Genomic DNA, 27158 nt, shown 5'->3' with positions numbered 1-27158 from the left:
AATATGATTCAGGCAAAATTATTATATCCCATTTAGTTTCCTATTTGGGATTGAACTCCATCCAATTTCATCTACCATCGAACTTGTCTCAAAAAAACAATTTATCAGTTGCTATCCGATTCAGTCAGTTCCTATTCGGTCTAATCTCTTTATTTTTATTAGGGCCTACAATTTTAATGATTAAATTGAATTAAATTTCACTCATATGAATTGACTCAATTATTGCTGATCGTAGAAGCTGCCATTCTGTTTTCAGACCTAATCGATGTATTTTTCATCTGTAGGTCTTCAAGACCTTGGACAGCGCTTCACTATTGCTGACTGGTAGTTGTAGTTTTCGATGTTTTGGACCAACGAGAAAGCGTGAGAAAGGGAATGCCTCAGCCATAAACACATCAATACCCATAAACCTGTGCAGCTAGCGGCTCATCGTCGGTGGCAGTGCAGGGGTGGCTTGCAGGGTGTTGTGGTTACTAGCTCTTCGAAACCAGAGAGAGGCTATTCTAAAAAATATTACGTTTAAGTACTTGATGGGGAAAGTCTCCATTACGTTACTACATTAATATTAATATGCAATGAATAACACAGTGCTAGACCTCCGCTCAGCTTTCCACCCCGGTTTATCAAAGGCATCGCCTGCCATTCGCCCATATGAGTAGGTTTATTTCGCTCGCTGCCCGGAATCCCTACTTTCATCCATCCATGTGAGATGCGGGAGATACCGTGGAGTCGCGGGGTGAGCGACTGTGTTTGGAAGCCCATAGATTGTTTGCCTCTGCACGGAAGTTAGCAGAGAATTTTCATTTTGGGGCGTCTTCACACTGACAGCGGCGAACCAGCTGTGGCTGTCAAGACAGGTCGTACTCTGTCAGAGTGATTTGCTGTGAAAATCCGTAATTCCTCACAATTGTTCGATTCTCGGATTTACTCCAACCAGATTTGTGAATGGAAGACAGACATATTGCATGTTCGGCCTATTTTCTACATGTTTGTTTGCTTTGAAATGTTTATTTGTTAGTTATTGTCTTGAGAAATATATAAAACCGCAGTAACTATGGCTGATGTTACGGTTAAGGATTAGTGTGCGGATTATATTTCAGCAGCAGCCGAATCCTCCAGCAGTTGTGTTCATTTGCTGTTTGTTTATTTGACTAGTACCTCTGTGTTCGTTGTCATTTGAAAAGGAACCCATTTTAAATGGATAAAAAAGCAATGTAATGTCATTTAGTGGAGTAAATTAACTTTTGTAAAACATGGTAAAAGGTAAAAAAAAAAAAAAATTATGAGGAAAATAATGAATTAATCCACAATCTAAATTAGAGGAGGCTAACATAATAACAATTCAGGCAACACCGTGTCTAAAGGCAAACATTATGAATGGGCCTGAGGTGTATCAGTCCTTGCCGGTGTTTTCTCAAAACGCAATGTGCACCTCTGCTGTAGGATGCGGGAATTAAGCTGTTTATGATAGGCTACATATAGGAAAATGTAATCTGTTAGGATTTTTCTCATTTAATCAGTGAGGGGCTCATAAGGTTTGCACGTGCATGTCAGTGATCCGTGGTTGTGGTGCAGCCTACTGTAGGGTGGAATAATTCACTAAACTAACAAATTGTCAGATATCATGGCGGATCGGACTGCTCCGCATTGCCAACTGAGATTAGAATGGATCTACGGGTACAGAGGGCATCAATGCCGAAACAACCTGTACTACACCGCTGGCAAAGAAGTGGTCTATTTCGTGGCTGGCGTCGGCGTGGTTTACAATACCAGAGAACACACTCAGAAGTTTTACCTGGGCCACAACGATGACATTATAAGGTGAGTGTTACTTGGAATATACATACAGTAGCCTTCAAAACAACACCAAGAAGTCTATGCATAAAGTGCGAACAAAATTCGCACAATTTAAGAATGTAGAATATCCATTTAAAACATAACATTGTCCTCTCATTAGCATCTCTTCAAAATCACACTTTTTATTTAATCTAAAATAATCTCAATGAATACCTTAATTAAAGCAATAAATTGATGCATGGCATCACTCCAGTGTTGCTCTGTCCCTTGTGAGCCTTCCCTGTGCAGATGTAATGTGTATCCTGTCCAGAGAGGCTGTGTACTACGTGAGGGGGTCATTGCAATAATTGTATTCATAGAGGTCATTGGGCTACTATTTGTACTATGACTTTCCTTATATCTCGCATGACTGACTGCATCAGGACTGTCTACATCACGACGGTCTACTTTACGACTGTCTACATCACGACTGTCTACATCACGACTGTCTACATCACGACTGTCTACATCACGTCTGTCTACTTTACGACTGTCTACATCACGTCTGTCTACATCAAGACTGACTGCATCACGACTGTCTACATCACGACGGTCTACTTTACGACTGTCTACATCACGACTGTCTACATCAAGACTGACTGCATCACGACTGTCTACTTTACGACTGTCTACATCACGACTGTCTACATCAAGACTGACTGCATCACAACTGACTGCATCACGACTGTCTACATCACGACTGTCTACATCACGTCTGTCTACTTTACGACTGTCTACATCACGTCTGTCTACATCAAGACTGACTGCATCACGACTGTCTACTTTACGACTGTCTACATCACGACTGTCTACATCAAGACTGACTGCATCACGACTGACTGCATCACGACTGACTGCATCACGACTGTCTACTTTACGACTGTCTACATCACGACTGTCTACATCAAGACTGACTGCATTACGACTGTCTACTTTACGACTGTCTACATCACAACTGTCTACATCACGACTGTCTACTTTACGACTGTCTACATCACGTCTGTCTACATCAAGACTGACTGCATCACGACTGTCTACTTTACGACTGTCTACATCACGACTGTCTACATCAAGACTGACTGCATCACGACTGACTGCATCACGACTGTCCACTTTACGACTGTCTACATCAAGACTGACTACGACTGTCTACATCACGACTGTCTACTTTACGACTGTCTACATCACAACTGTCTACATCACGGCTGTCTACATCATGACTGTCTACTTTACGACTGTCTACGACTGTCTACATCACGACTGACTGCATCACGACTGTCTACATCACGACTGTCTACTTTACAACCGTCTACATCACGACTGACTGCATCATGACTGTCTACATCACGACTGTCTACATAAAGACTGACTGCATCACGACTGACTGCATCATGACTGTCTACATCACGACTGTCTACATCACGACTGTCTACTTTACGACTGTCTACATCACGACTGTCTACATCACGACTGTCTACTTTACAACTGTCTACATCACGACTGTCTACATCACGGCTGTCTACATCACGACTGTCTACTTTACGACTGTCTACGACTGTCTACATCACAACTGACTGCATCATGACTGTCTACTTTACGACTGTCTACGACTGTCTGCATCACGACTGACTGCATCACGATTGTCTACATCACGACTGTCAACTTTACGACTGTCTACATCACGACTGCCTACAACTGTCTACATCACGACTGTCTTCATCACGACTGTCTACTTTACGACTGTCTACGACTGTCTACATCACAACTGACTGCATCATGACTGTCTACTTTACGACTGTCTACGACTGTCTACATCACGACTGACTGCATCACGACTGTCTACATCACGACCGTCTACTTTACAACTGTCTACATCACGACTGTCTACATCACAACTGTCTACGACTGTCTACATCACGACTGTCTACATCACGACTGTCTACATCATGACTGTCTACATCACAACTGTCAACTTTACGACTGTCTACATCACGACTGCCTACAACTGTCTACATCACGACTGTCTTCATCACGACTGTCTACTTTATGACTGTCAACATCACGACTGTCTACATCAAGACTGACTGCATCATGACTGTCTACTTTACGACTGTCTACATCACGACTGACTGCATCACGACTGTCTACTTTACGACTGTCTACATCACGACTGTCTACATCACGACTGACTGCATCACGACTGTCTACTTTACGACTGTCTACATCACGACTGTCTACGACTGTCTACATCACGACTGACTGCATCACGACTGTCTACATCACGACTGTCTACTTCACGGCGGTCTACATCACGACTCTACTTCACGACTGTCTACATCACGGCTGTCTACATCACGGCTGTCTACATCACGACTGTCTACATCACGACTGACTGCATCACGACTGTCTACTTCACGACTCTACTTCACGACTGTCTACATCACGGCTGTCTACATCACGGCTGTCTACATCACGACTGTCTACATCACGACTGACTGCATCACGACTGTCTACATCACGGCTGTCTACATCACGGCTGTCTACATCACGACTGTCTACATCATGACTGACTGCATCACGACTGTCTTCTTCACGACTCTACTTCACGACTGACTGCATCACGACTGTCTACTTCAAGACTCTACTTCACGACTGTCTAAATCACGGCTGTCTACATCACGACTGTCTACATCACGACTGACTGCCTCACGACTGTCTACATCCCGGCTGTCTACATCACGACTGACTGCATCACGACTGTCTACTTCACGACTTTACTTCACGACTGTCTACATCACGGCTGTCTACATCACGACTGTCTACATCACGACTGACTGCATCACGACTGTCTACATCACGGCTGTCTACATCACGGCTGTCTACATCACGACTGTCTACATCACGACTGACTGCGCCACGACTGTCTACTTCACGACTCTACTTCACGACTGTCTAAATCACGGCTGTCTACATCACAACTGTCTACATCACGACTGACTGCCTCACGACTGTCTACATCACGGCTGTCTACATCACGGCTGTCTACATCACGGCTGTCTACATCGCGGGTGTCTACATCACGACTGTCTACATCACGACTGACTGCATCACGACTGTCTACTTCACGACTCTCCTTCACGACTGTCTACATCACGGCTGTCTACATCACGGCTGTCTACATCACGACTGTCTACATCACGACTGACTGCATCACGACTGTCTACTTCACGACTCTACTTCACGACTGTCTAAATCACGGCTGTCTACATCACAACTGTCTACATCACGACTGACTGCCTCACGACTGTCTACATCATGGCTGTCTACATCACGGCTGTCTACATCACGGCTGTCTACATCACGACTGTCTACATCACGACTGACTGCATCACGACTGTCTACTTCACGACTCTCCTTCACGACTGTCGACATCACGGCTGTCTATATCACGGCTGTCTACATCACGACTGTCTACATCACGGCTGTCTACATCACGGCTGTCTACATCACGACTGTCTACATCACGACTGTCTACATCACGACTGACTGCATCACGACTGTCTACAACTGTCTACTTCACGACTGACTACATCACGACTGTCTACTTCACAACTGTCGACATCACGGCTGTCTACTTCACGACTGTCTACTTCACAACTGTCTATTTCACAACTGTCTACTTCACAACTGTCTACTTATGTCAAAGCTATTTTGACATAAGCTATTAGATATAAGACATAAACTATTTCAGCACCACTGTTAATTGGACAGCTCCTTGTTTTTTCGATTCAACCATGCTGATTTGAAAGCACGGAGATGGCCCACAGCTCCTCACTCCAAGGTATTCAAGAGCTAAAAAGCCTCTTAAAAGCTCTTGTATCCCTTGCATACCTGCAAGTATGGTAGCAGTGCCCCCTGTAAAGCACACACTGGAGAGGGGTTGAGGCTGGGGGATGTGTGAAGTGTATAGTTCTTAGTTCTGTATGCAACTAGAGTATTTTTAAGAGACCACGAGCTGACAGCGCAGATGGGGAGTTGGTTTCTATTGAGCACAATGCTGGTTGCTATTGAGCACAATGCTGTTTGGATTGAGCCCAGTGCTGGTTGGATTGAGCCCAGTGCTGTTTGGATTGAGCCCAGTGCTATTTGGATTGAGCCCAGTGCTGTTTGGATTGAGCCCAGTGCTGTTTGGATTGAGCCCAGTGCTGTTTGGATTGAGCCCAGTACTGTTTGAGAATGCTTTGTGACTTAGTTCCTGATCTTTTTTTGTGGTTCAGCGATAGCAAGCCAAGCTGGTGCCAGCAAACCACGGTAACAACCCAAACACAAACACACTCATGATAAGCCGTGATCTGTAGTTTGTCCTCAGAATTGCTAGAAACTACAAGGCTCTCTGCAAAGCCACTGTTTATTTCTAGTCAATGCAAAGTCCTCCTCAGGTCACACAGAACACAATCAATCTGGGTGAGGCCTACAGTGCTGGTCAGATTGTGTCACCAATCCATCCCCATCTACTTTTGTTGAAAGGCTTTTAAATAGTTATTTCTCTCCACTCTGTCAGGGAATAATTATTTTGCAGACACTTTTATCACAGTGGTCGTATTGATGGATTAGGTCTGTAATTGTGGCAGTCATATTGATGGATTAAATCCATGTTAAATCCATGTTTTCTGGAAAAGGCCTTTTCAGTGGACACTTGCTTCTGTTGAACGAATATTACATGTCTCCATGGCCAGGACTGAACATAAAAAAGACTACCATTATACATGTGGTTTTTAACACAATTAGACCTACTCCCCTTCAGAAAGCGTATACATGTCGATCTAGACAAAGTGGATTTGTTTAGAGTGATGCACTTTTATTGAATAGTTATTCAACACATTCTCTTGGCCTACATGTCAATATTGAAGGATTAGCCTTGTAAATGCATGCAGAAGCCTTGTGTAGCTGGAGCACTGGACCCAGACGGTCTGGGAAACCATGGAAACAGGCTGAACCTGAACTTGGAGAGATCCAATAGCTAACGGCCAGTATAACACCCAGTATAATTAGGCAATAAGGTACGAGGGGGTGTGGTATATGGCCAATAAACCATGGCTAAGGGTATGGTACTGAATATGAATTCCATTTTTTTTTTTTCAATTTCCCTTTAAATGAGACCTACTTTGTGCCACAGCTCCATGAAGGCTAAAGGTGTTTACACAGTCAAAAGTTTCGGGAGTTTTACTCTGTCTTTTTTAAGACAGGCTTTCTTAAACTCACCCTCGGACATCATCTCAACAGAGACAGAAGAAAAACGGTCTCCCTTCTTATTCTGATTGCTTTCAACTAAATGAAGGGAACGAGATAGCATTGAAATTATATGATTTGCATGTACATTTGTTGTATCATTGCATTAGTACTTATGACGCCTGTGGGACCAGTTGGCAATGAGTGCCTCTGAAATGTATCTTTCTTTTGGAAATATGGTTTGTGGGTAGGGGTGATTGAGGTTCATGTATGTGTGTCTCTGTGCCATTGTCTATGTGTGCATGTGTCTATACACCTCTCTGTGTCCTTCACATCTGTGTGTGTGTCCATGCATGCAGATCAGTATGTGCAGAGGGATGGTTAGGGAGTCATTATAAGAATGCCAACCACGTAGCCACCACTCCATGGATAAACATGTACACGTCACATACACACACTCAATATCACATACATGTCACAGGAGGTTGATGGCACCTTAATTGGGGAGAACTGGCTTGTGGTAATGACGAGAACGGAATCAGTGAAACGGTATCAAATATGTCAAACACATGGTTTAGAGGTGTTTGATGCCATTCCATTTGCTCCGTTCTGGCTGTTCTCCCCTCAGTAGCCTCCACTGATGCACGTATACACACACACACGCACACACACTTAAGGTCATTTCCTTTTTCCAATTTGCACTCAAAGTAATTATCTCTTGACGTAGGACTGCGGTGCTGTCTGTAATTGAAATGGAATTGAAGTCTGGTCCTCACACTGTGATTGTCAACGTAGTCTCAAGTTAACACCTACCTCAGGACTCTTATTTTCAAGAGGACACATTCCAGTTTCCTGTATGAGAGGCTTTAGAATTCAGTCTCCTCTATGAGAAGCTTTAGAATCCAGTCTCCTATATGAGAGGCTTTAGAATCCAGTCTCTATGACATGCTTTATAATCCAGCCTCTTATACGAGAGGCTTTAGATTCCGGTCTCCTATATGAGAGGCTTTATATTCCAGTCTCGTATATGAGAGGCTTTAGAATCCAGTCTCCTTTATGACATGCTTTATAATCCAGTCTCCTCTGTGAGAGGCTATAGAATCCAGTCTCCTATATGACAGGCTTTATTATCCAGTCTCCTGTATAACAGGCTTTTGAATCCAGTCTCCTCTATGACAGGCTTTAGAATCCAGTCTCCAATATGACAGGCTTTATTATCCAGTCTCCTGTATAACAGGCTTTTGAATCCAGTCTCCTATATGACAGGCTTGAGAATCCTGTTTTCTTTATGACAGAATTTAGAATCCAATCTCCTATTTGACAAGCGTTATTATCCAGTCTCCTATATGAGAGGCTTTACAATCCTGTCTCCTCTTTGACAGGTTTATAAATCCAATATCCTATATGAGAGGCTATATAATTCAATATACTCTATGACAGGCTTTAGAATCCAGTCTCCTGTTTCACAGAGTTAATATACCAGTCTCCTGTATGAGAGGCTTTAGAATCCAGACTCTTATATGACAGGCTTTAGAATCCAGTCTCCTATTTGAGAGGGTTTTGAATCCAGTCTCCTATATGAGTGGCTTTAGAATCCAGTCTCCTCTATTAGAGACTTTAAAATACAGTCTCCTATATGACAGGCTTTCGAATCCAGTCTCCTATATGAGAGGCTTTAGATTCCAATCTCCTATTTGAGAGGCTTTAGTTTTCAGTCTCCTCTATGACGGGCTTTAGAATCCAGTCTCCTATATGAGAGGCTTTAGAATCCAGTCTCTATGACAGGCTTTAGAATCCAGTCTCTTATATGATAGGCTTTAGACTCCGGTCTCCTCTATGACAGGCTTTATGATCCAGTCTCCTCTTTGGGATGCGTTAGAATCCAGTCTCCTATATGAGAGGCTTTAGAATCCAGTCTCCTCTATGAGTTCCTTCATAATCCAGTGTCCTATATGACTGCCTTCAGAATCCAGTCTCTTATATGACAGGCTTCATAATCCTGTCTCCTACATGACAGGATTGAGAAATCTGTCTCCTCTATGAGAGGCTTTAAAGTCCAGTCTCTTATATGGCATGTTTTAGATTCCATTCTCCTATATGAGAGGCTTTAGAGTCCGGTCTCCTCTATGAGAGGCTTTAGAATCCAGTCTCGTATTTGAGAGGCTTTAGAATCCATTCTCCTATATAACAGGCTTTAGAATCCAGTCTCCTCTACGAGAGGCTTTAGAATCCAGTCTCCTCTATGAGAGGCTTTAGAATCCAGTCTCCTCTATGAGAGAATTTAGAATCCAGGCTCCTATATGAGAGGCTTTAGAAACCATTCTCCTATATAACAGGCTTTAGAATCCAATCTCCTATATAACAGGGTTTTGAATCCAGTCTCCTCTACGAGAGGCTTTAGAATCCAGTCTCCTATATAACAGGCTTTAGAATCAATTCTCCTATATAACAGGCTTTAGAATCCAGTCTCCTATATAACAGGCTTTAGAATCCAGTTTTCTATTTGACAGGCTTTAGAATCCAGTCTCCTATATGACAGGCTTTAGAATCCAGTTTTCTATATGACAGGCTTTAGAATCCAGTCTCCTATTATGACAGGCTTTAGAATCCAGTTTTCTATATGACAGGCTTTATTATCCAGTCTCCTATTATGACAGGCTTTAGAATCCAGTCTCCTATATGACAGGCTTTAGAATCCAGTTTTCTGTATGACAGGCTTTAGAATCCAGTTTTCTATATGACAGGCTTCAGAATCCTGTCTCCTGTACAACAGGCTTTAGAATCCAGTATTCAATATGACAGGCTTTATTATCCAGTCTCTTATATGACAGGCTTCATAATCCTGTCTCCTACATGACAGGATTTAGAATCCTGTCTCCTCTATGAGAGGCTTTAAAGTCCAGTCTCTTATATGGCATGTTTTAGATTCCATTCTCCTATACGAGAGGCTTTAGATTCCATTCTCCTCTATGAGAGGCTTTAGAATCCAGTCTCCTCTATGAGAGGCTTTAGAATCCAGTCTCCTATATGAGAGGCTTCAGAATCCAGTCTCCTGTATAACAGGCTTTAGAATCCAGTATTCAATATGACAGGCTTTATTATCCAGTCTCTTATATGACAGGCTTCATAATCCTGTCTCCTACATGACAGGATTTAGAATCCTGTCTCCTCTATGAGAGGCTTTAAAGTCCAGTCTCTTATATGGCATGTTTTAGATTCCATTCTCCTATATGAGAGGCTTTAGAGTCCAGTCTCCTCTATGAGAGGCTTTAGAATCCAGTCTCGTATTTGAGAGGCTTTAGAATCCATTCTCCTATATAACAGGCTTTAGAATCCAGTCTCCTCTACGAGAGGCTTTAGAATCCAGTCTCCTCTATGAGAGGCTTTAGAATCCAGTCTCCTCTATGAGAGGTTTTAGAATCCAGTCTCCTATATGAGAGGCTTTAGAATCCAGTCTCCTGTATAACAGGCTTTAGAATCCATTCTCCTATATAACAGGCTTTAGAATCCAGTCTCCTATATGAGAGGCTTTAGAAACCATTCTCCTCTATGAGAGGCTTTAGAATCCAGTCTCCTATATGAGAGGCTTTAGAAACCATTCTCCTATATAACAGGCTTTAGAATCCAATCTCCTATATAACAGGGTTTTGAATCCAGTCTCCTCTACGAGAGGCTTTAGAATCCAGTCTCCTATATAACAGGCTTTAGAATCAATTCTCCTATATAACAGGCTTTAGAATCCAGTCTCCTATATAACAGGCTTTAGAATCCAGTTTTCTATATGACAGGCTTTAGAATCCAGTCTCCTATATGACAGGCTTTAGAATCCAGTTTTCTATATGACAGGCTTTAGAATCCAGTCTCCTATTATGACAGGCTTTAGAATCCAGTTTTCTATATGACAGGCTTTATTATCCAGTCTCCTATTATGACTGGCTTTAGAATCCAGTCTCCTATATGACAGGCTTTAGAATCCAGTTTTCTGTATGACAGGCTTTAGAATCCAGTTTTCTATATGACAGGCTTCAGAATCCAGTCTCCTGTATAACAGGCTTTAGAATCCAGTATTCTATATGACAGGCTTTATTATCCAGTCTCTTATATGACAGGCTTCATAATCCTGTCTCCTACATGACAGGATTTAGAATCCTGTCTCCTCTATGAGAGGCTTTAAAGTCCAGTCTCTTATATGGCATGTTTTAGATTCCATTCTCCTATATGAGAGGCTTTAGAGTCCGGTCTCCTCTATGAGAGGCTTTAGAATCCAGTCTCCTATATGAGAGGCTTTAGAATCCAGTCTCGTATTTGAAAGGCTTTTGAATCCGGTCTCCTCTATTAGAGACTTTTGAAAACAGTCTCCTCTATGCTAGGCTTTATTTTTCCAGTCTCCTGTATGACATTCTTCAGAATCCAATCTCTATATGACAGGCTCTAGAATCCATTCTCCTATATGAAACGTTTAAGAATCCAGTTTCCTCTATGACAGGCTGTATAATCCAGTGTCCTATATGACATGTGTTAGAATCCAGTCTCCTCTATGATCGGCTATGTAATCCAGTCTCCTATATTAGCGTCTTTATAATCCAGTCTCCTCTATGAGAGGCTTTAGAATCCAGTCTCCTCTATGATAGGTTTCAGATTCCAGTCTCCTATATGACAGGCTTTAGAGTCCAGTCTCCTATATGACAGGCTTTAGGATCCAGTCTCCTATATGACATGCTTTATAATCCAGTCTCCTACATGACGGGCTTTAGAATCCAGTCTCCTATATAACAGGCTTTAGAATCCAGTCTCCTCTACGACAGGCTTTAGAATCCAGTCTCCTATATAACAGGCTTTAGAATCAATTATCCTATATAACAGGCTTTAGAATCCAGTCTCCTATATAACGGGCTTTAGAATCCAGTCTCCTCTACGAGAGGCTTTAGAATCCAGTTTCCTCTATGACAGGCTTTAGAATACAGTCTCCTGTTTCACAGGCTTTATATAACAGTCTCCTGTATGAGAGGCTTTAGAATCCAGACTCTTATATGACAGTCTTTAGAATCCAGTCTCCTCTATGACAGGCTTTAGAATCCAGTCTCCTATATGAGAGGCTTTTGAATCCAGTCTCCTATATGAGTGGCTTTAGAATCCAGTCTCCTATATGAGTGGCTTTAGAATCCAGTCTCCTCTATTAGAGACTTTAAAATCCAGTCTCCTATATGACAGGCTTTAGAATCCAGTCTGCTATTTGAGAGGCTTTAGTTTCCAGTCCCCTCTATGACGGGCTTTAGAATCCAGTCTTGGGCCTCCCGGGTGGCGCAGTGGTTAAGGGCGTTGTACTGTAGCGCCAGCTGTGCCACCAGAGGTTCTGGGTTCGCGCCCAGGCTCTGTCGTAACCGGCCGCGACTGGGTGGTCCGTGGGGCGACGCACAATTGGCATAGCATCGTCTGGGTTAGGGAGGGTTTGGCCGGTAGGGATATCCTTGTCTCATCGCGCACCAGCGACTCCTGTGGCGGGCCGGGCGCAGTGCACGCTAGCCAAGGTTGCCAGGATGCGCGCTGTGTTAAGGTTGGGTTGTGTATCGAGGACGTATGACTTTCAACCTTCGTCTCTCCCGAGCCCGTACGGGAGTTGTAGCGACGAGACAAGATGCCACGAAATTGGGGAGAAAAGGGGGGGAAATTTAACAAAAAAAATCCTCTTCAATCTCCTATATAAGAGACTTTAGATTCCAGTCTGCTATATGAGAGGCTTTAGTTTCCAGTCTCCTCTATGACGGGCTTTAGAATCCAGTCTCTATGACAGGCTTTAGAATCCAGTCTCTATGAGCGGTTTTATAATCCAGTGTCCAATATCACAGCCTTCAGAATCCAGTCTTTTATCGGACAGGCATTAGAATCCAGTCTCCTATAAAATCAAATCAAATGATATGAGATGCTTTAATCTCCAGTCTCCTACATAACAGGCATTGGAGCCCAGTCTCCTCTATGAGAAACTTTAGAATCCAGTCTCCTGTATGAGAGGCTTTAGAATCCAGTCTCCTATATGACAGGCTTTAGAATCCAGTCTCCTACATGACAGGTTTTAAAATCCAGTCTCCTATATGATCAGTGTTATATTGCAGTCTCCTCTGTGAGAGGCTATAGAATCCAGTCTCCTCTATGACAGGCTTTAGAATCCAGTCTCCTCTGTGAGAGGCTATAGAATCCAGTCTCCTATATGACAGGCTTTATTATCCAGTCTCCTGTATAACAGGCTTTTGAATCCAGTCTCCTCTATGACAGGCTTTAGAATCCAGTCTCCTATATGACAGGCTTTATTATCCAGTCTCCTGTATAACAGGCTTTTGAATCCAGTCTCCTCTATGACAGGCTTTAGAATCCAGTCTCCTATATGACAGGCTTTATTATCCAGTCTCCTGTATAACAGGCTTTTGAATCCAGTCTCCTCTATGACAGGCTTTAGAATCCAGTCTCCTATATGACAGGCTTTATTATCCAGTCTCCTGTATAACAGGCTTTTGAATCCAGTCTCCTATATGACAGGCTTGAGAATCCTGTTTTCTTTATGACAGAATTTAGAATCCAATCTCCTATTTGACAAGCGTTATTATCCAGTCTCCTATATGAGAGGCTTTACAATCCTGTCTCCTCTTTGACAGTTTTATAAATCCAATATCCTATATGAGAGGCTATATAATTCAATCTACTCTATGACAGGCTTTAGAATCCAGTCTCCTGTTTCACAGAGTTAATATACCAGTCTCCTGTATGAGAGGCTTTAGAATCCAGACTCTTATATGACAGGCTTTAGAATCCAGTTTTCTATATGACAGGCTTTAGAATCCAGACTCTTATATGACAGGCTTTAGAATCCAGTCTCCTATATGACAGGCTTGAGAATCCTGTTTTCTTTATGACAGAATTTAGAATCCAATCTCCTATTTGACAAGCGTTATTATCCAGTCTCCTATATGAGAGGCTTTACAATCCTGTCTCCTCTTTGACAGTTTTATAAATCCAATATCCTATATGAGAGGCTATATAATTCAATCTACTCTATGACAGGCTTTAGAATCCAGTCTCCTGTTTCACAGAGTTAATATACCAGTCTCCTGTATGAGAGGCTTTAGAATCCAGACTCTTATATGACAGGCTTTAGAATCCAGTTTTCTATATGACAGGCTTTAGAATCCAGACTCTTATATGACAGGCTTTAGAATCCAGTCTCCTATTTGAGAGGCTTTTGAATCCAGTCTCCTATATGAGTGGCTTTATAATCCAGTCTCCTCTATTAGAGACTTTAAAATACAGTCTCCTATATGACAGGCTTTCGAATCCAGTCTCCTATATGAGAGGCTTTAGATTCCAATCTCCTATTTGAGAGGCTTTAGAATCCAGTCTCTTTGACAGACTTTACAATCCAGTCTCTTCTACGAGATACTTTATATTCCGGTCTCCTCTATGAGAGGCTTTAGAATCCAGTCTCCTCTATGAGAGGCTTTAGAATCCAGTCTCCTCTATGAGAGGCTTTAGAATCCAGTCTCTTTGACAGACTTTACAATCCAGTCTCTTCTACGAGAGGCTTTATATTCCGGTCTCCTCTTTGAGAGGCTTTAGAATCCAGTCTCCTCTATGAGAGGCTTTAGAATCCAGTCTCCTCAATGAGAGGCTTTATAGTCCAGTCTCCTATATGACAGGCTTTAGAATCCAATCTCTGTGCGAGGTTTTAGAATCCAGTCTCCTCTGAGAGGCTTTAGAATGTAGTTTCCTCTATCAGAGGCTTTAGATTCCAGTCTCTTTAATGAGAGGCTTTAGAATTACCCAGCACCCATCTCTCATTTCCCCATGTACCTGGGCAACATAATAGTCACCATTGTTGTTTTTATTACCCAGTGTTTCAAAATTCCAGGAACTTTCAATAAATTCCCAGGTTTTCTCGAATTGCTCTCTTGAGGTTTCCAGATTTCCACCTTATTCCCTCCTGATTCCGGGGTTCCTCCATCCGGGATTTTGGGAAAACCAGAGAATTTAATTATAATTTACCACAATTTTGCAACCCTATCTTTACCTTAATCTCTTGTGGACAGACTACATAAACATACCTGACCAAATGTGAGCTAATTCAGGAAACTAGACATGTGTCGCAAGTCACGACTTCAAGATTTTAGTTCTGGCTTAACAGAGATTACATTTGCCCTAGACACCTAGTGTTGGATACAGTGATGAGCTCAGTACAAAGTATAATCACCTTTAAGAACCCTTAAGATGCCTAGTTAACAAAAATGTATAATTACATTATTGGGTTATAAGTCATTGGGTTCTTGAATGCTCTCCATCTGAACAGCCATTTCCTTGAGGTATTACAAAGGTGTGGAGATGTATCCCCTTGGCAGATACAAACGGGCAGTCAGAAAATGGATGCCTCTGCATTCAGAAGAAAGCTCTTGCTAAATTCACAGTTGTGTGTTCTTGTCATGTGTCTGTGTGTCTGGAAGTGACTGGTGCTTGTGGCTCCAGCTGGTGTGTTTCACAGTGCCTTACCCTTGGCTGGAATCCCCGGCCTGGCTCCGGCTGGGCTGTGCTTACTCTCATGCTCTGGTTCTCTGAACTCCCTCTGCTGTCCCATTTCCGTCAGTGCTGCAGGGCAGAACCCGGCTCCGGATACATCTGTCACTGCCAGCCAGCCAGGCAGAAGTAGGAAGAACCGGGACTCAACCACACTTTCAAACAGCCCTTTTCACACTCAGACAAGCAAGTCTTTAAACTAGACCTTTACAGTCTAGTGTCACAGTCACACACTCCACAGTCTAGTCTTAAACCAAATGTTTATATAGCATAGTCACAAGCTATTAGAACTATTCTACAATTTATCAACCAGCTAGGATCTTACACCGGGATGTCTTATGACATGCTTGATATGATATGTGTAGTATGTAGTATCACTGATTGAATAAATTAGTACTGGAAATAGAAAGACCTTGTCAGCCTCTCTCTCCCTCATCACTGCCACCAGTTTGGGCTTATCCCCTCTGTCTCCTCCTCATGACCTTTGCATACATTACTGGGGCTGACTGGGACAATACCAGCTTTATTAGGGCCAGTATGCAGAGACCAGGAGATGGGCACGGATTGCTGATGGTGTGTTTGTGTGTGCACGCATCTGTGTCTGTGAGTGTGTGCGTGTGCGTTTGTGTGTCACTGAATGTGTGTGTGTGTGTGTGTGTGTGTGTGTGTTGGTGTCTGTGCATCTGCGAGCGTGTGACAGATCTAAGATGTGACAGTGTTTACTGGCTGGTCTCATTAACCAGGGGGTAATGACTGTATCAGAGACGGACACAGTGCTACTCCCACGATGCTCCATTAACACCAGGCTGGGCTCTAAGTGTTCCTGATTTCACGGAGCTGAAGACTTCAAATGAGCCGTTGACCTTTACTGGTTCCTCTCTATGCCTCACTACAATATGGAGTCCTTTGAAAAATAGATGGGTGCATAAGGAAAGAAAATCTTTAGTCAATGCTCAAATATAATTTTCTCTCAGTGGTTTTCAACATGTTTATCGGACTTGATAATAATTGGTGATGTTACAGTATATTATACAGTTTTTATGAAAAGGGATATTCCATTGGTTGTCTGTGTTGCTGGGCCAAGGTGTCTCACAAACACACATTGTAACTGCATGGGTGCTTATGACAACGTATTGATTACCTTGACGACGCATCGATTTTGTACTGTGTTGACACCAGTGGAGGCCGGTGGGAGGAGCTATAGGAGGACCGGCTCATTGTAATGGCTGGAATCGAAGTAATGGAACGGAGTCAAGCATGTGGTTTCTATTTGTTTGAAACCTTTCCATTTATTCCATTCCAGCCATTACAATGAGCCGGTCCTCTTATAGCTGCTCTCACCAGCCTCCTCTGGTTGACAAATGGATTATCTTGTTGACACACTTCTCCGCCAAGAAATACATTCATTCAGTACCATTTCCTGTTATATATTTGCACCATCTTATGCATGCTGATCAGGCATGTTAAGATCATGTCTCGGGATATATGATTTAGCTCTCAGTGATTTTGTGGCGTTTGCCCAGATTTTTGATTGATAATATGAAGTTAGTTTTCCTTACCACATTAGGCCCTAAATATAAGAACAGTAGGCCCTGGAGGGTTGTTAGACAATGGTCTGTCAGTGGGCATAGATCCATCTTACTAGTGACATGGCCTTGCTGGCAGCTCTCCTCCAAGCTGTGTGTGTGGCGGAACACCATGGTCCTTACACTTCAGTTGTCTTACACCATGAGAAAGGACCGTACTGTGCTGATGAAGTATATGGGAGCTCTGGCTTATCTAAAGGCATTCGCGGGTGAAAGATGGCACTTCATTCGATGCATGGACACGGTTGAAAGAAATAACTGTGGAAACTGGTTAAAAGCTGAAGGGTGTTGAGGAAGCTGAACTTTTGATCAACTTAAGTGCCTCTTAGGTCAAACCATGGAGATCAGAAAAGTTGTCTTTTTGTAATAGGGTTGAAGTATGTAGAATTTCATTAGGTTCTGTAACAGGATGTGTCAAAAGACCTATTCGAGCATGTAGTTTGATCAGCCTTGGGATTACCTGTCACAGGATAATGACAACAGATATCAATAGTTGATGCATGTCTCCTCTCCTGTAATTGCCTCTCACCCTCAGCACACTTAATTAAAATTGACACGGAAATTAGTTTCTCAGTTTGCCACCATTTCTTTGCCCCTTGAGCAATGAATGTTCCCGCTTTCTGTTCTTACACCTACCACGCCTGCTATCTCACTTCACCTCTATGAGATCTCAGTAGCTGAAATTACCTCAGTGTGTGAGTGTCTGAGGAGTAGCTTGATTTCCAATTGGTTTCGACTTTAACAAGTCTTGTCGTTGACACTCCTAGGCAACTACGGTACAGGCCATTTAAGTACATCTTCCATCATGAAAATCTGTAATGTCTCTGCTCTTTTCTGAGCACTGTGACATAGATGCTTATCTTGCTGTGCTGTACTGAAATTGTATGAAATAATAGGCTATGCAGGACTGTATTTTCATTTGGCATTTTCCAGTAATACTAGAATATTCACTGGATACCTTTGGAATGGCATCGACAGGTGTAGGATCTTAATTTGATCACCCTGTTGCAGGATAACTTTCCCGGAATGCAGGGCATTTAAAACGTGTGTGTATTTGAGGTTTAAAAAGGCTTCTGAAGTTTGTAATTTCAGATTAGAAATATCAGACTTGATTTTCACTTATGTAGAAATGTATAATTCTTACAAAAATATCCATTATTTATAATCCATATAATTCACATTTCCTGTTTCTATAGGATTATTTTCCTGTTGTAGCAAACTGACTCAAATTAAGATCCTGCATCTGTAATAGGGAATCCTATCCATTTTGAAGGTGGTGTAATCCAGTCATTAGCCCAGTCATAACAGCTCATGCTTTCTCCAGACAAAACCACTCACAGTAAACTGTCTGTTCCATTATTGAGATTAAGGTTTTCTGAGAGGCCTGTTAGAATGACTGATCCGCTGTTTGCCTTTGGTGTATCTAACTTCACAGCTCTATAATCTCAGTTTAATAACAGTACTCCTTCCAACACTGTCTGGTGGCAGACACTTAGGGGCTCTATTTTCAGATGGCGGTGGGGAGGTGCAGTGTCAAACACATGTTAGTTATCAATTTCGTCACGTAAAAAATGTCATGCTGGGATTTCCACCCCTTACGCCACGGTTTGTAATTTACCTGTCTAACATCAGCTTGCTGGCGCTGAGGTGGGATGGGTGGAAATATTAGAGGTGTCTCCTTAAAAACGTGTGCCAATATGCCAAAACAGTCAACGAAATCCCCCCCCCCCTTTTTGTTATGTTGGACATATTTTTTCTCCAGCTTCTGTGAAAAGTCTGGGCTCATTATGTACAATTTCCATTAAATGAAATATGTTAGTGACTGTAGGAAGCCTGTTTAGGAACATCAAGTTATTTAAAAAATACTGCTTACCGTTTTTTGTTTATTATTTTGTCAAAAAATGCATCTTCCACTTTCCTCTGTTGGACCTAACTGTCAAATCGTGGGAATTTTGATAGCTGTCTATGGTGCTGAATCTGCTTGTAGGCTTGTTTGCAAAGTCACTACTGGCCATATCAATGATGATGGTAAGCTGAGTGGAAAAGCGAATGCATTGTCTATAGCCTAATATTTCCATGTTGAAGCCGATTACCTTTTAAACGTAGAACACTAGATAGGCTACATGTTTGTTATAACTAGGACTATTGTAGTGTTAGGCTACTGTATAGGCTACTATTTAATAGCTATCTTCGATGAATTGGACAAACATCATAGGCTACTCCTGCCTAAGAGCCCTTGGGTGACGCTTGTCGTCTGGGGAAGGAGAGGAGGACCAAGGTGCAGCGTGGTAAGTATTCATATTTTAATGAACACTGAAAACAAAACAATAAACAACCAACGAACAGTCCTGTAAGGTGCAACACAACACTAAACAGAAAATAACCACCCACAAAACACAATGGAAAACAGGCTACCTAAATATGGTTCTCAATCAGGGACAACGATTGACAGCTGCCTCTGATTGAGAACCATAACAGGGAAAACACAGAAATAGAAAATCATAGACAAACTAACATAGACAACCCACCCAACTCACGCCCTGACCATACTAAAACAAAAGACAAAACAAAGGAACTAAGGTCAGAACGTGACAGTAACCCCCCCAAAGGTGCAGACTCCGGCCGCAAAACCTGAACCTATAGGGGAGGGTCTGGATGGGTGTCTGTCGGCGGTGGCGGTTCTGGCGCGGGACGTGGACCCCACTCCACCACAGTCTTTCTCCGCTTCCTTAACTGTCTCCGTGGCCTCTTAAGAGCGGCGATCCTCGTTGCCGACCTCTGACTGGGGACCCTAGCCACGGGTCCCGAATGGACGGGAGATTCCGGCAGCCCCGGACAGGCGGGAGACAACAACAGCGCCGGAGTGAAGGGCAATTCTGGCATCGCCAGCGTGACAGGCGGCTCTGACAGCTCCTGACTCGTGGCTAGGGTCCCCAGTCCGAGGTCGGCGGCGAGGGTCACTCCTGGCTGACTGACGGCTCTGGCAGCTCCTGGCTGACTGACGACTCAGGACAGATGGGAGGCTCTGGCGGCTCAGGACAGACGGGAGGCTCTGGCGGCTCAGGACAGACGGGAGACTCTGGCGGCTCAGGACAGACGGGAGACTCTGGCGGCGCTAGGCAGGAGGAAGGCTCTGGCAGCGCTGGACAGGCGGGAGCACCTGTGGGGAGAAGACGGAGAGACAGCCTGGTGCGGGGGGCTGCCACCGGACGGCTGGTGCGTGGAGGTGGCACCAGATAGACCGGACCGTGAAGGCGCACTGGAGCTCTTGAGCACCGAACCTGCCCAACCTTACCTGGTTGAATGCTCCCCGTAGCCAGGCCAGTGCGGCGAGGTGGAATAGCCCGCACTGGGCTGTGCTGTCGAACCGGGGACACCATGCGTAAGGCTGGTGCCATGTACACCGGCCCGAGGAGACGGTACTGGAGACCAGATGCGCTGAGCTGGCTTCATGGTACCTGACTCGATGCCCACTCTAGCCTGGGCGATACGAGGCGCTGCAATGTACCGCACCGGGCTATGCACACGCACCGGGGACACCGTGCGCCTCACGGCGTAACACGGTGCCTGCCCGGTCCCTCTCGCTCTCCGGTAAGCACGGGGAGTTGGCTCAGGTCTCCTACCTGACTTAGCCACACTCCCCGTGTGCCCCCCCCCCCCCCCCCCAATATATTTTTGGGGCTGCCTCTTGGGCTTCCAGCCGCGCTGCCATGCTGCCTCCTCATACCACCGCCTCTCGGCTTTCGCTGCCTCCAGCTCAGCCATGGGGCGGTGATATTCTCCAGCCTGTGCCCAGGGTCCCTTGCCGTCCAGAATCTACTCCCATGACCAGGAGTCCTGAGATCACTGCTGTTGCCCGTTACCACGCTGCTTGGTCCTTTGGTGGTGGGTGCTTCTGTAACGCTTGTCGTCTGGGGAAGGAGAGGAGGACCAAGGTGCAGCGTGGTAAGTGTTCATATTTTAAATATTTTAATGAACACTGAAAACAAAACAATAAACAACCAACGAAGGTGCAAGGTGCAACACAACACTAAACAGAAAATAACCACCCACTAAACACAATGGAAAACAGGCTACCTAAATATGGTTCTCAATCAGGGATAATGATTGACAGCTGCCTCTGAGAACCATACCAGGCCAAACACAGAAATAGAAAATCATAGACAAACTAACATAGACAACCCACCCAACTCAAGCCCTGACCATACTAAAACAAAAGACAAAACAAAGGAACTAAGGTCAGAACGTGACACCTTGGCCTTAGGCCTACGTGTGCCTGCTAATGGAACGAGATATGCAATTTATGATATCATGATTCTGATCCCATCTTATTTAGGAATATTGTTGTCGTCAAATTTGATTTAAAACCAAGCTTATTAGAATGATTCACTGTCCATGACTTTATGGTGAGAACGCATGGCTCGCTGTAATGCAATTTAGAAGCCGTCTGCTATTTTTGGAGAAGTGCAAATATGATCTGTAAGAAGGTTTCAAGATGTTTATAAAACATTTGGGGACAGTATAACGGTAAGTGGACATTCCCCCTTTCTCGTTATGTTGGATATTGAGAATTTTGGACGTGCGTAAAACCCTCCATAGTCTACTTTGTCTTAATATTATATGCCAAAGTAGAGAAATGATGGTGCCTGTAGCTGTATTTAGACTATTCAAAACAAGTTGTTGTGTCGTTTTATTCGAATTTGATTAGAATTATTCACTGTCTTTTTTACGTCCTTTCAATAGTGAATTTAATCGTGCATATTGACAATGTATGCATAGCCCAGACATGTACTCAGACATTTACTGTAAGCCTATATCAGTGCTAATGCTATGTTTAAAATATATATTTTCATATTGAAGCCATGCAATTAGTCTACTTAGTACAATGTGGAAAACAAACATGTTCAACATATTTAGCAAATATGGGATAGGCCTACATTTTGATATTTTGTTTCTATAGGCTATTTATAATGGACTAACATAAAAGTTGATAACCAAATACACCTAAACACAACTTGAAGCAACCACATATTTAGCCATGGAGCGTGTTCTGATTGGCCAGTGAAGGGGCAAGCCTAGACACACCTACAACTAATTTATTCATGAAAACCCAGCCCTTTTGCACCACCGCCAGCTATTGCGCCCATAATTCCTGCTGTGAAAATAGCAAAAATATTTCTGAGACACACGGACCTATAGCGCCGTTGCGTAAGGTTTTACCGATTTGTGTAAGGTTTGTTAAAATAGAGCCCTTATTGTTCTTATTCATTAAGTTATTTAAAATGTTCGGAGTAATTGCGCTCATTATAGATCAACTGAGACTATTCATGTTTTAAATTATTCCCCTTATTGCAGAATTTCCATTGCTAATTGGTTATATTTCCTGCTGCTCATACAAAATATGCTGTAGCCATTAGTACAGTAGCCCAACGAATGAAGCTCAATGAGTACCTTTTCACTATGAGTTCTAGCTATGTTTCTTGAATGTTTTTGTCTCTTGGCTGAGCTATTGCTGTAAGGTAAACATCTTCCTCAGGAGCAGAGGAATTTATTGAATCTTCTGAGGCAACACAAACGAAGCACCATTTAATTTTCTCCTGTTTATCTACCCTCTTTGCCCTCCAACCTGGTTGAATCATTTATAAACAGACTTATTGCTTTTTACTGTGAAATCCAGCCTCTCTTGGCAGAGGCCCTCTCTGCTGTTTTTAGCCTGAGCTGATTCTGTGGCCGCTAAGAATAGCCAGGGTGATATTGCTATCGTTTTGCTGGAGCAGATGGTGGTTTTCCCGAGGACACAGGCTTCCATGAGAGGAGCACACTAATTATGAGACGGCAAGATTACAGGAGAGGAACACACTATTTATGAGAGGGCAAGGTTACAGGAGAGGAACTAACTAATTATGAGAGGGCAAGATTACAGGAGAGGAACTAACTAATTATGAGAGGGCAAGATTACAGGAGAGGAACTAACTAATTATGAGAGGGCAAGATTACAGGAGAGGAACTAACTAATTATGAGAGGGAAAGATTACAGGAGAGGCACTCACACTAGTTATGAGAGGAAATGCACACTAATTATGAGAGGGAAAGATTACAGGAGAGGAACTCACACTAATAATGAGAAGGCAAGATTACAGGAGAGGAACTCACACTAATAATGAGAAGGCAAGATTACAGGAGAGGAACTCACACTAATAATGAGAAGGCAAGATTACAGGAGAGGAACTCACACTAATAATGAGAAGGCAAGATTACAGGAGAGGAACTCTAATTATTAGAGGGCAAGATTACAGGAGAGGAACTCTAATTATTAGAGGGCAAGATTACAGGAGAGGAACACTAATTATAAGAGTGTCAAAGCTCAGGAGAAGACCCAGATGCAGACAGTTTCGAAGTGTGTTACAAAAACAGGGGGGCAGGCAAACAACTGGTCAAGGGCAGGCAGAGGTCAGTAATCCAGAGCAGAGTCCGAAAGGTACAGAACAGCAGGCAGGCTCGGGGTCAGGGCAGGCAGAGGTCAGTAATCCAGAGAAGAGTCCGAAAGGTACAGAACAGCAGGCAGGCTCGGGGTCAGGGCAGGCAGAGGTCAGTAATCCAGAGAAGAGTCCGAAAGGTACAGAACAGCAGGCAGGCTCGGGGCCAGGGCAGGCAGAGGTCAGTAATCCAGGGTGGTGTGACAAGGTGCAGAACAGCAGTCAGGGTCAGGGCAAACAGAATGGTCAAAACCGGGAAAACAAGAAAACAGGAACTAGAGCAAGACAGGCACACGGGCAAAAACGCTGGTAGGCTTGATGACACAAAACGAACTGGCAAAAGACAAACAGAACACAGGTATAAATACACTGGATAATGGGGAAGATGGGTGACACCTGGACGGGTTGGGGAGACAAGCACAAAGACAGGTGATACAGATCAGGGTGTGACAGAGAGGGTACGATTACAGGAGAGAAACACACTAGTAATGAGTGGGAAAGATTACAGGAAGTCAGACTAACATCACGAGCAGCAGAGGTCACGGAAGGGTTAGAGGAAACAGGGAGTGGTATGGTTGTAGAGTGGATGTGTGAGGGGTTAGCAGTGTAGGTTGGATGAATGACAATGTTAAGGTGAATGCTAAGTAGACCTAGGTGCCTGTTAGAGTGAACTGTAGGGTGATGTTTTATGTCATGGAGAGATTGTAGGCTATCACATTAGTGATTTTGATTGATTTACGCTTCTCTGTTAGAACTGATTGGATCTGTTGCGGCATTTCAAGGATTTCTGCCTCAATCTCAACATTCCATGACTCTAAATCACATGTCAAACTCATTCCACGGAGGGCCGAGTGTCTGCGGTTCTCGCTGCTTGCTTGTACTTGATTGATGAATGACGGTCAGTGATTAGTTAGAAACTCCCCTCAACTGGTTGTCTAAGTGTTAATTGGACACAAATTGAAAGGAGAAACCCAAAAAAACTGCGGCCACTCGACCCTCAATGGAACGAGTTTGACACCCCTGGTCTAAATGCTAAGGATCTGTGTATGAAGTAGTTAGGACCAGGGCTTTCTGATAAGACAGAGTTATATGGCAGCATAGTGAGTAATGGATTGGCCCATTTGAGCTCTATTCATCATACACCTTCAGGGTAGCTGCAATTCCAGATCTAATGAAAATACAGTTTTTAGTGAGAGAGTGGAATGTATCTATTTTTCTTATAAATGGTGGAAAGGGACAGACCCATCCTTCTCACTGTCTTCTATTTCATGGTTATTAATGCCTTTTAAAGGAGCAAATTAGGCTACATACAGCCTAGTCGTGCTCGCCAGCCTCAAGGTGCTCTGCTGGAGAGAAGAGACTACATATGGGCTTTTTCTAGGGTGCGTACCTTTCTTCAATTTATCTCAATATTGTGTTCTTAACATAAAGGCAGTATGCTACAGAAGGATATATTTTGTGGGACATTTTGTTGGTTGAGGATGGTTTGTTCTTGTGTAGTTAATGACCTTGTGTAGGTTTGTTGTCCACGTCTGCTGATACTTCACCTCTAGTTAAACTTTAATTCTTAATCTTGATTCCTGTGTCCTTGGCTGTCCGGTTGTCAAGGCAACCATGCTGTCAGCAGGTTGGTTGCTAGTGCACTGTTTGTTAAATTGTTCCCTGGAGACATATTGGTTCACATTAGCGTATACTGTTCACATACGGCGCTGGCAGGCATTGGACAACAGAAAATGAATCTCGTGAACCAGTTAATAAGATGAACTGAAAGATTGTCACCAACCTTGTTGCATGTACTGAGGAACCTTAACTTGTAGCGTTATTCAGAGAGAATATGACAGAAGAAAATGATTGAGATAGTGATTGATAGACAGTGTCTTTCTTCCTACAGCACCGATGCTGCATAGACAGCAACAGTCTGTTGAGGTAGGTAGGGCATCAGAACAGGCATCAGGAGACTCTCCCAGGTGGAAGCAGTGTTTCTTTTTGTGTGTGTGTGTGGGGGGGGGGGGGGGGGGGGGGGGGGGGGGGGGGGGGGGGGGGGGGGGGGGGGGGGGGGGGGGGGGGGGGGGGGGGGGGAGGGTAGGTGGCAGCAGTGTTGTCTGGCTCTGATTTCCTTCCCCAGGGGGATTTCCCTGTGCCGTCTGCAGAGGAGTATCACATTACTGTTTGTTTGTGTGACCAGAGTCTGATACTGCAGTCTGGTCCTACTGGCACTGACTCGGTGTTCTTCACTATTTACCATTTTGTCTATGAATAATGGATTACTATAATAAATCATCTCATCAATGATCAAATTTGTATGTATATTATTTTACATTTGTCAAAAAAAGATATGGCGGTTTCTCTTTTAAAATACATATTTTCCTTCTGGTTCGTGTTTTTTTAATGTAATGTACTCAAACACATTCATCATGATTGTTGCTGTCAATAAATCAACAGGTTTATCCATCACTGACAGTTTTCTGGCTAGGCTGCCATCACACACCGCATGAATGGAGCATCTACTGATGTCTGTCCTCATGTACAGTCCCTCTGCTCCTGGCCCTGGCCTCTGCAAACCCAACAGCCCATTGAAACCTCTGCAAATCTGCTCTCATGCCACAGTCTCTCCATCTCCATCAGAAAGCTCTGCACGTCTGCTCTTGTTAGGGCCAGCTGGGACATAGACTGCCTGGGAATGAGAGTCAGCTGAGTAGAACTGAGCTCCCTCTCTCTCTCTTTCTCTTTCTCTCTTACCCTCTTGCGTGAGGGTTTCTCCATTTCTCCCACTCCCTTTCTTTTCTCAGCCTTTATTTCTGTCTACTTCCTTCCTCCCTCTGCTCCAGGCAGAGCTCCAAGCCCAGATTTACAGCCATGAGCTTCATACAGAAAGAGGCTTTGAGATGAAAGAGTCTGAGACAGTCAGACTGAGCAGAGAGAGAGAAAGACATTAAGGGACTGAGAGAGCAAGGAAAGAGAACGAGAAAGAAAGACATGTCGATGTGCTGTGCTGTGCAGTGTGTACTGTCATGTCTGCTTTGTACTGTCAGGACATTTCTCCTGATAGGAATGGTCCTTTTAACCTCATTTGTACGATTGGACCGTTTACAATGGCAAGGCTTGGTTTGTAAGGCTACCACTTCTCCTCTGTACTGTGTTTGTGGTCAAGGTCACAGCGGACTTCACTGTGTTGAGTGGTACTGGGCGTGGCCGCCTCCCTTTCCTCAGTCCATTGGTGGTGTGATGATCCCTGACCCTGTGTGGCTGATGCTAGTAACACACTAATGTCTGCTGCTCGGCCAGGCCCCAGTAATGATGCCATTAATCACATGTATTTATAGAACACTAGGGCACCTTTCATAAACAAGGGAAGGAGGCTGGCACCTGGAGCTACCAATGACCCACTGTGGGGTCAATAACCTATTGAGTTTCAGATTGAACGCTATTAGACAGAGACATTATCAGATGAGCTTCTTGAGCTAGATGTTACCGATGC

General features: G+C 43.6%; 1 protein-coding gene across 7 annotated transcripts in view; it reads left to right on the top strand.

The window, feature by feature from the left end:
* Nucleotides 1–433: 433 nt before the first annotated feature.
* The window catches only part of LOC110530112 (echinoderm microtubule-associated protein-like 6), a 94115-nt gene continuing 67390 nt past the window's right edge, over nucleotides 434–27158 (top strand). For 2 of the 7 annotated variants that reach the window (XR_005052955.1, XR_005052954.1), the window contains exon 1: nucleotides 434–1821. Coding sequence is in view for 5 of the 7 variants with exons in the window: in XM_021612948.2 (XP_021468623.2) it covers nucleotides 1625–1821 (197 nt within the window). In the remaining 2 variants the exon portion in view is untranslated. The remainder of the gene's footprint in view (nucleotides 1822–27158) is intronic. The other 5 variants (XM_021612963.2, XM_021612956.2, XM_021612941.2 and 2 more) reach the window with 4 other exon arrangements.

The sequence above is a fragment of the Oncorhynchus mykiss genome, chromosome 1, assembly GCF_013265735.2.
Source record: "Oncorhynchus mykiss isolate Arlee chromosome 1, USDA_OmykA_1.1, whole genome shotgun sequence".
Taxonomy (NCBI): domain Eukaryota; kingdom Metazoa; phylum Chordata; class Actinopteri; order Salmoniformes; family Salmonidae; genus Oncorhynchus; species Oncorhynchus mykiss.
This window is presented reverse-complemented; position numbering and strand designations above follow the sequence as displayed.